Here is a 13748-nt window from a genome sequence, read left to right on the forward strand (position 1 = left end):
TAAAACAGCACTGAATCAAGTCATAATCATTACATGTTATTTTTATTGAGATGCAAAGTAAATATTCTGTGTTATGACTTCCCAGAAACCTTGAGATTCACATTCTGATAGCTAAAATGTAGGAGAAGTTATCTAAATTTGATTAAGTAAGTTCTGCTTGTCCAACTATTCCCATTTTAATTCTCTATGCGTATTCTGATGGGAACACATAAGTCTGTCAACCCATTTACTTTCTGTAAGTATAACTCACCTAACTTACTGCATGCCAACTAAAAATCAGGAGACCACAGTACCACTTTCATATTTCATATTTCACAATCTAAGTAAGATTTCCCACTGAAAGGTATGTGTCCAGGAGCTGTTTCCATGCTCTAAATACACTGTGCTTAAAATGTGGGGGTGGGGGGAAGGGGAAAGGAGAAAACTCTGAGAGCTTAGAAATAACCACCATAGTTATTTTCCCTCACAGCATCCTATCTAAGTTTCCTTGGTCTATTATTGTATGACCCTATGTCATATTCACTCAGATGGGGAAATGGAGAAAAGGAGACTAGCCTAATTTGGGATTTTAAAAAGTGGACAGGAGCCTGAAGACTGGCAGATTCCCATTTCCTTAACCAGAAAACATGGTCAGGTACTGGAGGAAGAATGGATAAGTTAACATGATAATGGTAACAGGCATGGCAAACAGAAAAGGGGGCTTTTGCTCAACAAGATGACCGCCATGGGGAGCCATGTTCCTGAGGAGGGAGAAGAGTTCACCTTAGAAAGTGCAGATCTCCCAGGTTCAATTTAAGATTAGGGCAGAGTAAAGCAAGCGTGACAGGCTGTTCCAGGATTGGAGATGTTTGGGAAGAGGTGAGGGGGAAGGAGGGAAGAGGCACAAGTCACACAGACTGACCTGCCCTGAGGGCAGCCTTCTTCTAAACAGTACAGGAAGGATCGCCACTCGTTGAGAACTATCCCCAGGGTGTTTTCCACTTTCTCGTATCCTAGCAAAATGTTGGAAAATCCTAGAGTAAGTCATCCTTCATAGCTCAGTAAGATTTCCCTCCAATTCTCTAAGTTATCCCTCTCTTGAACTGAGCCCACCACAAAAAAGTATGATCACAAAAATAGTTCCACACATCAGAACCAGTATGTGAGACCCAGTTTGGGGTCCAAGGAAGCCACTGTGGAACTGGGAACTTTCCCCTACTTCTTCCAGGTTCAAGTACCTCACTTCTTTCCTGTTCTCACATCCCTTGCAATCACATCATTTCAAAAAGATCTACGATAAGCAGCCTATTAGATAATATTTAAATATCAGCTTAGTCTTCCTAAGGAAAATATTAAAATGATTGTTAATATCATCATTCAGTAACTTTAAAAATACATGACAAACTGTGAGAATACTAAGCCATGTAAGCTATGTTAAAAAATAGCATTTGAGGGGTGCCTGGGTACCTCAGTCGGCTAAGTGTCTGACTCTTGATTTTGGCTCAGGTCATGATCTCACAGTCGTGGGATCAAGCACTGTGCTGAGCTCCACACTGAGCCTGGAGCCTGCTTGGGATTCGCCCCGCCCCCCCTCACTGCCATCTCCCCCATGCCTCAAAATGAATAAATAAACTTTAAAAAATAGCATTTGATCTCTCCAAAACTCGTAACTATAATTTCTGGGTGGACATTTAAAATTGGAATTTGTTACAGCGAAATATCCCACAAAGTCGAGACAGCTACATTTGAGGTTTCTGTAGATCTGATTTAGTGGCCAAAACCATATGACGGTTTGTTTTATGCTCTTTCTTACCCATACAAAATTTATTTGAAACATATTTAAAGACCTCAAAACTTAAGAAAGATCCAGCCAATAAAATCCCCAGGGGAGTTTTAATCACACTAATGACGTCCTAAGTATCAGCTATGAATTTCCTAAAGTCCTGGAAGTTATGGAGGTAGACAGAGAACTAATCAAGCATGATGCTCTAAATTGCTTATAACCCTCCCCTTCTTCCTCCTCCTCCTTCTCCTTCTCCCATCCTCCTCTTTTTTCTTACATTTATTAATTAAAGTAGGAATAATGACTCCGCCTTCATTGTTTGCCTATCAGGTATTTTAGATGTGATGCGCTTTGTCACGTTAAAGTACAACCCATAACGCTCGAACTAAATAGGAAAATAAGCTCAAAGGAGATTCTGCAGAGACAATAATGAATCCGGTTTTTCTCAAAAGTTCTCAAGTGTTTAATGTTAGTGCTGACATTTCAACGCTGAGTTCATCACACATAGGTCCTTCTTCCTATGTTTATAGGAAAAGATTATACACTGTCCTTCCTCATTTCAATGACAAAAGCCCAACAATCCCCAACGGCCATTATTCTTCACTCTGTATATAACCAGCATTAAGCATGGGTTTGTATCTTGGACTTCCCTGTGTCTAAACCAACCAAAGAAAGATTCAGGACCCTATTCCACAAAAGCAACCACTGAGAAGAGCGAAGATCATTATTTCCTCTCCCACTGCTGGCAGAGGTCAGCATCTCTGTGATTAGCCATGTCATAACATCATTGTATTACCGCTCCTTATGTGGGCAGATACTGAGCAGTAACCGAACACACCACATCATTGTAAAAATGAAAAAGTGCCACTTCTTTGTCCCAATTTAGCATACAATCAGTGAAAACAATCTTTACAAATGACACTGCACTAAGAAACTGAAAGGGCCTGTTATTACTCCGTAGGTTTAGATTCAAATGCATGCTCTGACGTCTTCAACTAGGACAAAAAATAGGACTATATTTTACTGCTGCACTCCAATCGTGAGCTCCTTTAATCTAATTTCAATTAAGGGATACAATGTTACTTAAAATAGTCTTAATTAGATGAAACGCAACTATGGTGCCATCTCTCAATGTCTGAAATGTAACCATGCTTTAAGTTCCAGGAGGTGAACCCTGTCACTTTCAGCCTGCATGTTCCTGTCCAGTCTAGGAGCTACGCTGCTGTTTCAAAGGCTGACCTATATACAGCAACATGCCATCCATTCTGGCTGTTTGTAGAAGAGATGCCTCACACCGTTGCCATAACCAACATCGCCCGCATTGTTCTCACTTTTCTCCCGCAATGGGCTATGTGAAAATGGAGGCCAGTTTGCATAGTGATGTGTGCATAACGTAATGTGCTCTTACAATAGAGCAATGGTAGATTAAACTGTTTCCAAAAAAATTCCTCCCACGGAGTTTATGGACTGAAAAATGTAAGTAGTGTTTTGGCAATGCAGTGCCGGAGAGTGTCAGCAGGGTAACACAACCCCCTTTTAGTTTAGAGAAGCTTCAGGAAGAGGATATTCATTTTGTGGATTAGGGTCTCTTCTAACATTGAAAAAACGTCAGTGGGAAAACTATAGCCACAACTGCATGGTTCTGAACCGCATACAGATATTGGTTCCGCTGGGATTTATTAGCACACCGACTTTAACTGCAAAAGTGTCGGCAGATTTAAAATAAAGATAATTATTAATTTATGATCTTATCACCCTATTAAAAACAAATAACCTCACAAAGTGACTGCTTCTTGTAATAAACTGCATATTCATTACACCTCTGAAAGACACAAGGTTTACTTTGCAGTCTTGGCTCTCAGAGGGAAGGCTGATCCAACTTATTTTTACTAAATGTCGATACAGATTTCTGATTTCACATCTTCCAAACTTCTGTCCATCTTCCATATCCCTGCAAATTCACTTGAGTCATCGCAGAAAATGAATGCTAGTTGACTACATTCTAAGCAACGAAAATAGCGGGGGTGGACAGAAATTGTGTATCAGTGTTAATCATGATGGAGTAGAAAAAAATTAGTGTCTGGGTTTTCTGGGGCCTAGCAAACCTACTCGGTATATTTGATATAATCGGGGATCAGTGACAAATATATTTGATAGACTGCTGTACAGAGAAAGGCAGGGGAAGGCATTCTTGGAGAAGCATTTCCATGAAGTCTCTTCCTACTATTAGAAGTATATCATGACTTTGCATCTTTAAAAATCCATTATTCCCTGGATAAGTTAAATAGAAGACTTGCAACAGGCCTATAGAAAGGGTGGCTAATTTGCATTTAAAAAGAACAGTTTGCTCCTCATACACGGGGGGACTTAAAAGGAACTTCAATGAGCTAGTAAAGAAATTCTGAAGACTTTGCAAATCAATTTATTCAATTCACAGCACAACCCACGAAAATTATTTAAAGCACTTAATTGGAAAATGATTTAATATATTGAAGTAATTCTTGATTTTCCAAAGCATTTAACTTTTAAATTAAATCTGACCCTACTATCACAAGAATGACGAGTGAAATGTGTATCCAAGTCGTTGCCTTCTTTTTGGAGCCTAAAATCACTATAAATTTAATAAGATTTGTCCAGTTTCATCGCCAAAATGGTTCTGACCTTTTGGTTCTGGTTACAACTGTGGAATATGTGTTTACGATCCAGGATAGGTCTGCTACTTTATTATTTTTATTAGTATTAGTGATAGTTTATGAGCCACATAGAACTTCACAAACACAAAATACTTGCTTATAAAAAGGCAAAACAGATTCTAGAATGGGAGAACTAGGCTACTGACAAATAATGAAACTTCACACAAACTTGTCTTGTCAAAGTTACCGGAGCTTTCCAACCTGTTCCTAGCTAAAGAGCTCTCTCTGTGTGATAAAATGCCTTTCTGCCTTGCCCAAGACTAGATTTCCTTCGTTCCAAACTTCCCTATCCATCATCGGCATACATTTCCATCCCTTTTACTGAGCCTTACACAACATCAAGGAGCTTCAGCACGGAGTGGTATCTGCGGCTCACTTAAGTCACAGTTGTGTGTGTGTGTGTGTGTGTGTGTGTGTGTGTGTGTGTGTGTCTCGACTGACCAAGACGCGGAGCTGCGAGGCGGTTGCGTGGTGGAGAGCCCCGGGGGCTAAGGATGCAGCGCGCTAAATACCTCTGTATCACGTAAGAAAGCTGTTTGATGATGCCTCGCTACCAGGCAAATACTAGAAGTCCCAAGGATTTACACAGTGGAATTCACCGAGGGGCCAGCATGGAATTGCTTGCAGGAGACAGAGTATCAGGCAGGTTGAGCGGGAGCTGGGCGTCTAAACCACTCGCGCCGTGTCTCCGAGAGCTCACTCCTCCCCGCCGACGTTCACCCGGCGGGACCGCTTAACACACGTCCAGTGAGCCCGAGGCGAGGACAGCTGTGGCCCTGCGGCCGCTCTCGGGAAACCGGTCCCTGCGCGTCCTCCCTCTCGGGGCCGAGAGTTGGAGAAGCCTCGAGGATAACCCCCTCCCTTCCTATCCCCCGACCATTCTATGGGACAAACGGGGCTCCGCCGTAGCTCTGCCGGCGCCCCCCCCCAACCCCCGCCTCGCCCCGGGCCACCCGCCCGGTTAGCCGCGCCCGGGTCCCCCGCGGCCTTGGCACCTGGGGTCACCGGGCTGGCGCGTACAGCCCAGACCGGGACCCTGCTCCAGCCCCGTGAGGAGTGCGGGAGCTTGGGACGCGAACTCAACGCGCTAGCCCGGCTTCTAACAAACTTGCAATTACCGCGCGCACCGCCACCCCCCCCCTCAAAGCGGGAGCTGTCCCCCAAACCCTGTTATCCCGCTGCACCCTGCACCCCGGCCCGCAGACCGGCGTCCGAACACCGGGCTCGGCCGCCCGAAAGGGTTTAGGAAAACAAAAGACTTGTGGAGCAATTTTCCCCGTGGGGGGCGGAGGCGTCTCCCTGGTCCCTGCACCCCGACTCCCGGCTGCTCCCCTGGCAACTAATCCCGGGCAGGGAAGCGGTGCCACGAGTCCCCGCAGCCCAAGAGAGGGCGGGAGGGAGAAGGGGAAACTAGAAAATAAACTGAGTTCTCTTACTCTCTGCCTCCGTTCCCGGACCCCAGACACACCCCCAAAGTATTCCGTGGTTTTCTCTTAATTTTTTTTTTAAACGCCCCCCGGCAAACCTAGGCAGGGAGCCTCAGTCGCGAACAGCAGGAAGGAAAGAATCCGAGCAAATCGTGTCACTTTCCGCACAATCGCGGTGTTTGGCAAACCCCCGGAGCTGTGCTGCACAGTATTTACTACCCAAGCGCACGCAGGGCTGTAGCGGGCTGCGAGCCGAGCGCGCCCGGGACCGGCCTCCGCCGACCGGCCCCGGCAGCCGAGCCGGCCCGCCGCCGCCGCCGCCGCCGCCCCCCTCCCGGGATCCAGCAGCAAGAACACGGTGGAAACAAAAGCAGAGCGTTCACCTTGTTGCAATAGTAGGGGTCCAGGCAGGGAGAAGGTCCCAGACAGGGAGCGTCGGGCGCAGCGGCGGGCTGGGCTGGAGGTGGATAAAATCTTACGTCCATTTCACTCTCACATCAAGCAACTCCTTTTCTTTTCCTTTTTTTAAAAAAAGTGTTCAGCAAAACAAGCTTAGACGGAACAGAGAGAGGTGTCTGGACTCAGGAGTAAAAGAAACACCTTCCTTCCCTCACATCCGTTTGTGGTTTGTTTAAGAAGAAGAGGAGAAAAAAAAAAAAGAAAAAAAAAAGAGGGGGGAAAAGCGCTCAACTCTCCCCCAAGCCGCGGCGCGCACCCGTCGGCGCCGAGCGCGCAGCCTGCTCCGCCGCCGCCTCCCGGCCCCGCCGCCACCGCCGCCGCCGCCGCCGCCGCCGCCGCCGCCGGGCAGGTAACTTCATGCGCTCATTGTCCCCCCGCCCGCCCCCCCCATCCCCGCCTCCCGCGCCCCTCGCCGCCCGGCACACGCGCTCGCGCTCGGGCTCTAGGTCCTGGGCGTTTTATTGGAGTCTCTGAGTTGCTCTGCTTTTAGTTTATTTTCTCCACCTTGGAGGCCTGGGATGGGGGGGAGGAATGAAGAGGGGGACAGGGCGGGAGTGGGGGGGAGGGGGGTGAACGCCCCGGACCGGGCGGGGTAGGGTGCGCGGCAGGACGCGGGGCTGCTCGCGGCCCAATGGCTGCGGCGTGGGGCTGGGGGCCGGGGGCCGGGGGCCGGAGGAGGGAGGAGCGGAGAAGGAGGAGGAGAGCGCGGCCGGGACCGGGCCGGGGCGGCGGGACCCCGCCGAGCCTCCGCCGTGCCCGAGCCGCGCTCCTCTCGGCCAGCGCGTCGCACACAAAGGGGCTGCGGAGCCCTAGCCACCGGCCGCCCCGGGGCACGGCGGGGAGCGCGCAGCAAGGGGGCGCTGTGGCGCACCCCGCCCCGCAGCCCCGCCCCCGGGCCCGCCCTGGCCCCACCCCGCTCCCACCGCCCGCTCCGCGGCGGTCCCCACCTCTTTCTCTGCATCCGCCACCTCCCCTTGCGTGGCCTTCCCCACTCCTGTCTCTGCGCCCCCACCCTTCTCCCAGCCCCTGGTGGTGGTGACTATAACACGCAGCGCCGGTCCTGGGGACCAGGAACCCGCAGGGAGCGCGAATCATCCGTGCGCTGTAATGGGCTACTGGGCTAGGGACAGGAAAGGACTGCAGGGTGTGAATGGGCTTAGGAGTCTCCTCCTTTCTGTTGCTCCTTTCTGCCTGCAGCCCTCACCTCCCAAAGATCTGTGCCCCACTGGAAGGTTTGCAAGGCTAGGGCTACCTGAGAAACTTTAAGAAGACCACAGGGGTAAGTCAAAGTGTAAATAGGGAAACGGTCATCAGCACACACGATCAGGCTAGAGGGAAAACACGTGGGCTTGGTAGTTGCCCCGGGTGAGATTCTTGTCTCTTAAAATTGGAAGCCCAGTGATGCTCTTGGAGAGGCACAGAACGCCTGGAATCAGCCTCCCCCTTCCTCGGGTAGGTAAGTGCGGCGAGGAAATCACCAATCATGGTTTCCCTCCTTACCTCTAAAACACAGGAACTTGCAACTTCGTTTTTCCAGATGACGGGGGTGGGGAAATAGGTAAGTCTTGGCTGTAGGCCAACAGATTCATCCCTGAGGCTCTGTCCTTGGTGGGAAGTCCAGGCAGGAGATGGTTATATTTACCTTCCCGGGAGGAAGCACCCCTGCACACTAGGGCCCAAGACCCCACAAAGGGAGCCTGGAAGTACTTCGTTCCACTTGTTTCTGGCGCCAAGGAGGATGCTAAGAACATTTTCCCACTCCACACAACTTCACAGTGCATGTTGATTGCCAACTGCTCCGTGCAACTTTCTCACAGCTATGGCGCTTCCTCTGCAATTGAGAGCACCTGTCAGGTACAATCAGAGAGAGCTGGAAGAAAATCTATGAAGAAAGTACAAGAAACGATAACATCGTTGGGCATCTATGCGTGGCTTTTCAGGAACCTTTTGCTAAACATTGCTTTGTAGTTTTTGCATCTTTCCACCCCCCCCCCCTTAAACCATTGTTTTCTTTCTTCTCGCCATCATTTTTAGAAGTAGCAAAAACCCAGCCTTTTCCATATCTCAAGATTGACATGGTGGAAATTGCATAGGGGAGAGAGCAGTAAGAAAAAAAGAATTCCTCTCCTCTGGATTCAGAAGAACCTCCACATTTACAGGTCCTTCAAGGTACAAAATGAAAGTAAGAAACAGAAAATGTTTCTCCTCTTAATAAAGGTCTTTATGATAAAATTTCGATGAGGTTTTGTGTTTTGTAATGTCAATGTTCAAATTCAATTGTAGATGCTAAAATATGCTTATATGTATGTATTTCCACAAGTTAAAAAAAAGCTTTTGGGTTGACATTAAATATTTCCAAACTTAAATTTCTGTCATCAGTTCAGCATTTATTACCAACCTACTACATTATTTCAAAATTCTACAAACTTCCTTAGAATCCATAATTGATGCCTGTTTGATGGCTCTGTGAGCATCAGGAAGATGAAATGGTTCAGGGCAGGAACAATATCATTGTCAACATCCTGACACCTAGGGAAGACAGTGATTTCTGTAGACCTACTACTTTCCTCTGCCTTGTGAGGGAAAACCCAAATGCATGGGAACTGTGTCCCTCTATCCAGTTTGGGCCCAGTTTCTTCCATGTGCAGTCAGTGGAGTCAAAGTGATATGTCCGTGCATGGTGTGGTGTGAGGGGCGGGAAAGTGAACTCTTGATTACAAAAGCTCTTAACTCCAACTACTCAGACATGGAGAGTAGACCATGAAGGTCAACTTCACGGAGGATGGGAACGAAAATGGGGGCCGTAATCAATCGTGCCTACATGATGAAGTCTCCATAAAAATCCCGAAAGTTCAGGATTCATAGAGCTTCTGGGTTGATGACCACATGGAAATGAGGGAGAGTGGTGTGCCAGGACACAACATGGAATCCCCATACCTTTTCTCACATCTCCTTCCCTTCCATCTGGATGTTCGACTGCATCCTCCATGATATCCTTTCATGATAAATCGGTAAACAGTAAGTAAGCTGTTTTCTGGAGTCGTATGAGCCACTCTAATAAATTAATCACACCCGAGGAGGGGGGTCATGGGGAAACTCTGATTGATGGCTGATCCGTCAGAAGCATAGGCTTGCAGTGGGCATCTCAAGTGGTCGGGACAGTGTAGGCAGTTGAGCCCTGAGCCTGTGGGATCTGATGCTGTGTCCAGGTAGGTGCCGACAGAATTGAGTTAAATGGTAGCTCGGCTGGTGTGACAGAACTGCTTGCGTTTTCCCAACTCAGGTGGAAATGGGAGCTGTTGGTTACAAAAAAGAAAAAAGTCTCTTAACTCCAATCGTTCATACATGGAGAGAAGACTGTGAAGATCATCTCAGTGTGATCTTAAAAACAAAAAAACAAAACTCTCCTTTTAATGCTCTACCCAAGGCCTATCAGATATCGAATGGGAGCAGTTCTCCCAAGAAAAAATTAGGGGAAGTTACATAGCTAAACCCGTGAGTAAATCTTATTGATTTGGGAGATACAATAGTGGAGAGGCGTTATATTATTTTTCAATTTCTAGGACATTAAACTCTGTATCATGGCAACGTTTACTAATTTATTTTGTCCATCCATTTGTTTGTACATTATTCAACAAGCCTGTAAGCAGAGCAAAGCACTATGCTATGTATTGTGTATAAGTTGACATAGAAAAACAAATTACTTAAAAGAGATTCTACTTTAGATGTGTTTAGGTCTTCTAGAGTAGTATTTCCAACTTAGCCCTGTCAGTGGAATCACCCTAGAAGCTTTGAAAAATACTCATGCCTGGGCTCCTCCCCCATAGGTTCTGGTTCAATCTATTTAGGGCATAGGAGTTTTTTATTTAAAAAAAATTTTTTTTAATGTTTTATTTATTTTTGAGAGAGAGAGAGACAGAGCATGAGCAGGGGAGGGGCAGAGAGAGAGAGAGATGGAGGGAGACACAGAATCCAAAGCAGGCTGCAGGCTCTGAACTGTCAGCACAGAGCCCCAGGTGGGGCTCCAACCCTGGAACCGGGAGATCATGACTTGAGCTGAAGTCAGATGCTTAAGCAACTAAGCCACCCAGGCGTTCCACAGGGCATAGGAGTTTTTAAAATGTTTATTTTTGAGAGAGAGCAAGAGCAGGGAAGGGGCAGAGAGAGATGGGGACAGAGGATCCGAGGGCTTGGAACTCGGAAACTGACAGCAGAGAGCCTGATGCAGGGCTTGATCTAACATCCAGGCTCTATCTCGGGAACCATAAAATCAGGATCTGAGCGGAAGTGGACACTTAACCCACTGAGCCACCCAGGAGCCCCTGTCCAGGGGCTTTAACTTTCAGGAAAGATAGAGAACCACTGGTCTAGGAGGCAAGAAAACATGGGCACAAAGGGAATGTGAAAAGCACAAGATCTTAGTGAGTAAATTTCCTAGCTGGATTGTTATTTTGTGTTGGCTCTCACCAGGGAACATAAAGGATCACCCCTCCAGGTCCCCGTCATCTGCAGTGTGGCAATTGACTCAATTATTCTAACTAAACAGAAATGAATTGTTGTAGAGACCCAGACTGCAATTTGATCATCTGAACTAGGAACTCCCATTACCAAAAAATGTGTGTCTATAAATACAATAGCTCCTTACTAGTATTGATGTAATAATACCGATAGCTACACTTTCTGAAATGCCTACCATGTCCTGGACCTAGTCCTAATTTCTTTACATTGAATTTCACTTTCTTACTTAGTTTTACAAGTTCCACTGGAAACCCTAACCACTAATTACAAACCACACTTAGCATCTCATTTTGATCCCTCAACACTACCCGTCTTCATTTTAATTACAGTTTCATAATTGTTGTGTTTTCAAATTTGCACTTGTTTCCATTGACCACATTTTACGTTAACTGATTCTTTGTACTGTGGACGTAAATCCTAAATCTTGTAGTAATGTCCCCAAACTACACACAGAATGTTATGCATTAGGGTAAATATCCCCTAGACAGTTAATCCTGTCCATGATTTATGAGAGTCTTATAAAAATAAGACTCTCATTCAACAACAACAAAACCGCATTTCTTGAGGGGTATCTTTTGTTAGTTCTGGAGTTAGTCTTCTTTAAGGGTAATAGCCCTCTCTTAGTGATATGGATGAAACATCTTCTAGAGGAATTTATTTTGAAATGCCAAATGTTGAAACTAAAATCAAAGCATGCCACGTTTTATAACAAAATTAATATTCAGCCCTTCACTGGCCTCCTCTAACGTAAGGGTGAGATTTCCAGTTACGGCTGACCCCTCAATCTCGCTCATAGAAGAAAACCTCACTCTTTTTAAATACCATTCGTTGGAACACCTCCTGTGTACGGGCCACCTCTCTCATAAGGCATCTTGTTATGATGTGTTTACCGGTTTACCTTCCTAACAAGATTATGGGGTGAAATAGGCATGTTTGTGCCCTTACAGCCTAACCAACGCTGAATCCCACGCATCTTAAAGGCTCTGCGAACCTCATTAATGGCTTTGATAGGAAACGTTTACATTTTCTCAATTTACCGGTTGGAATGTACCATTGTCCACAGTTCTTTAAGAGTTGTCTCAAGTAATTTGAATGTAAAGCAGAATGATACGCAATGCATAACATAATGCAACGGGAGAACACAGAGTACTGAAGTTTATTTCCTGGGGAGACTAGTGAGAAATGACTAGATTGTAAGTCTTTCAACCAGAAAATAAAGGATTTCTGAATGATGAGGAAAGTTGGAGGGAGATGACAGAGGGTCCACAGATACCTCACATGGTACTAAATGACTCATAAAATGCAGTGTTTTTTACATAATATGGGAAGTGGGCCAGGCTTGTGCATCTTGCCATTGAGTGCGGTACAGTACTTTGATCTTCGACAATATACAACATTTGTGGCATAATAGCTGTAATAGGACTATTCAGCTATTTCACACGGCAATAATCCGGTCCTCTCTCATCAGGATAAACTGTGAGGACAAATCCTTTCAAAATCAGAATTAGTTCCTCGTAGAAGAGTGAGGCTACAATTATGCCTTAAATAGGAGCAGCTGTGACATGCTATGGGCCTGGAGCGCGGCAGCGAAGTGTTTCTCCGATGCAATTAAATGGATTTTTTTTTAATGCAAACTAATATTCTATAAAAAGTCAATTGGAAGGTGAGTAGGTGTGGAGTTGCTGAGATGAAAGGAACAGTCATTTTGCTTTACCTGAGTTAATATGCCTGCCTCAGTAAATGCTATTTTGGTGAAAATGGATAATCAGGGCTCCCACATTCCCGTGAAAGTGGGGCCCAAAAGGGAGCCAGAGGAATACAAAGGGAAGATGATTCTGGTTTCCTTGCACACTGTGTGTCTGATTTTGAACTGTGTTCATAGCCGTGTTTTGGGATCGTTGGTTTTCAGAAAGACACAACGAGTCAACAGCAACACTCAGTTTACACAGGGAAGGTACCACTTGGGCGTAAAATGTGTAAATACAACCCGCAGGACTTAGACCGGTCGGCACCTCTGTCCAGAGGGAGACAAAAAAGGGATGCGCACTTAGTTTTTTACCACAGGGATGATTAAAGGATTGGAAAAATGAGACCTTTTGAGAAAGATTAAAGGACCTGACTAGAGAGGCAATGCAATATCTTCAAATCGTGTACCTCAAGAGTTCTTTCTCAAACAACGAGAGAACACCTATGCTGAAGATACGGCATAAGAAATTGGATGTAATCCTAGAGCGTGAAGGATTTAGTCACACATGAAAAAGCATTTTCCCCAGTGATCTTGAATGTATTGCCAAAGGAGAGATTTTAAAATCTCTGCACCCGATCAAAGATTTCAAGTCACCCAAGCACCCACTACTGACACCCCTCTTCTTGAAATACACCTTCCTTCCGTGTGATCCAGTGGGCAGAGGGCTCAAACGTAGCTCTAATGATCTAAAGGGTTTCTGTGCTCATCCGTTTTGGATAGCATAAAGTGACGCTCATCCACAAGGGGAACCAAGACATCTCTCGTAGTTCTTGAAAGTCAAAAACTGCTTCCTTTCACATTAGATAGTGTTCCTGAATATTTTCAAGGACTTTGGTCACAAAGGAAAAGCAGCAAACATCTGATTTTGCCGGCACGACCTAGGACACGTTATAAAGCTAGGAATTACAATATTTAAATTAAATATTAAATATTAAAACTCAGAATTAACGTGGAGTTAAAATATTTAATACATTTTTAGAATGTTACTTTTGTAAAAGGACACTCTCACACGATAAAGACGGCCTTATAGGATGATGTCAGAGCCGAAGATGAAAGAAAAGGAATCCTTCCTGCTTGATAATAGTGTATTTTAATGTGTAGCCTTCAATTCACTAATTCAAAAATCACACATTTTGAAGACG

General features: G+C 45.8%; 1 protein-coding gene across 1 annotated transcript in view; it reads right to left on the reverse strand.

The window, feature by feature from the left end:
• The window catches only part of TOX (thymocyte selection associated high mobility group box), a 306270-nt gene extending 299809 nt beyond the window's left edge, over nucleotides 1–6461 (reverse strand). Inside the window, exon 1 of the mRNA XM_047073968.1 lies at nucleotides 6266–6461. Within this exon, the coding sequence (XP_046929924.1) occupies nucleotides 6266–6367 (102 nt within the window). The 5' untranslated portion in view covers nucleotides 6368–6461. The remainder of the gene's footprint in view (nucleotides 1–6265) is intronic.
• Nucleotides 6462–13748: the final 7287 nt, after the last annotated feature.

Source organism: Lynx rufus, unplaced genomic scaffold, assembly GCF_022079265.1.
Source record: "Lynx rufus isolate CCGP_SWC_20201006 ecotype Redwood Valley unplaced genomic scaffold, mLynRuf1.p SCAF_12, whole genome shotgun sequence".
Lineage (NCBI taxonomy): Eukaryota > Metazoa > Chordata > Mammalia > Carnivora > Felidae > Lynx > Lynx rufus.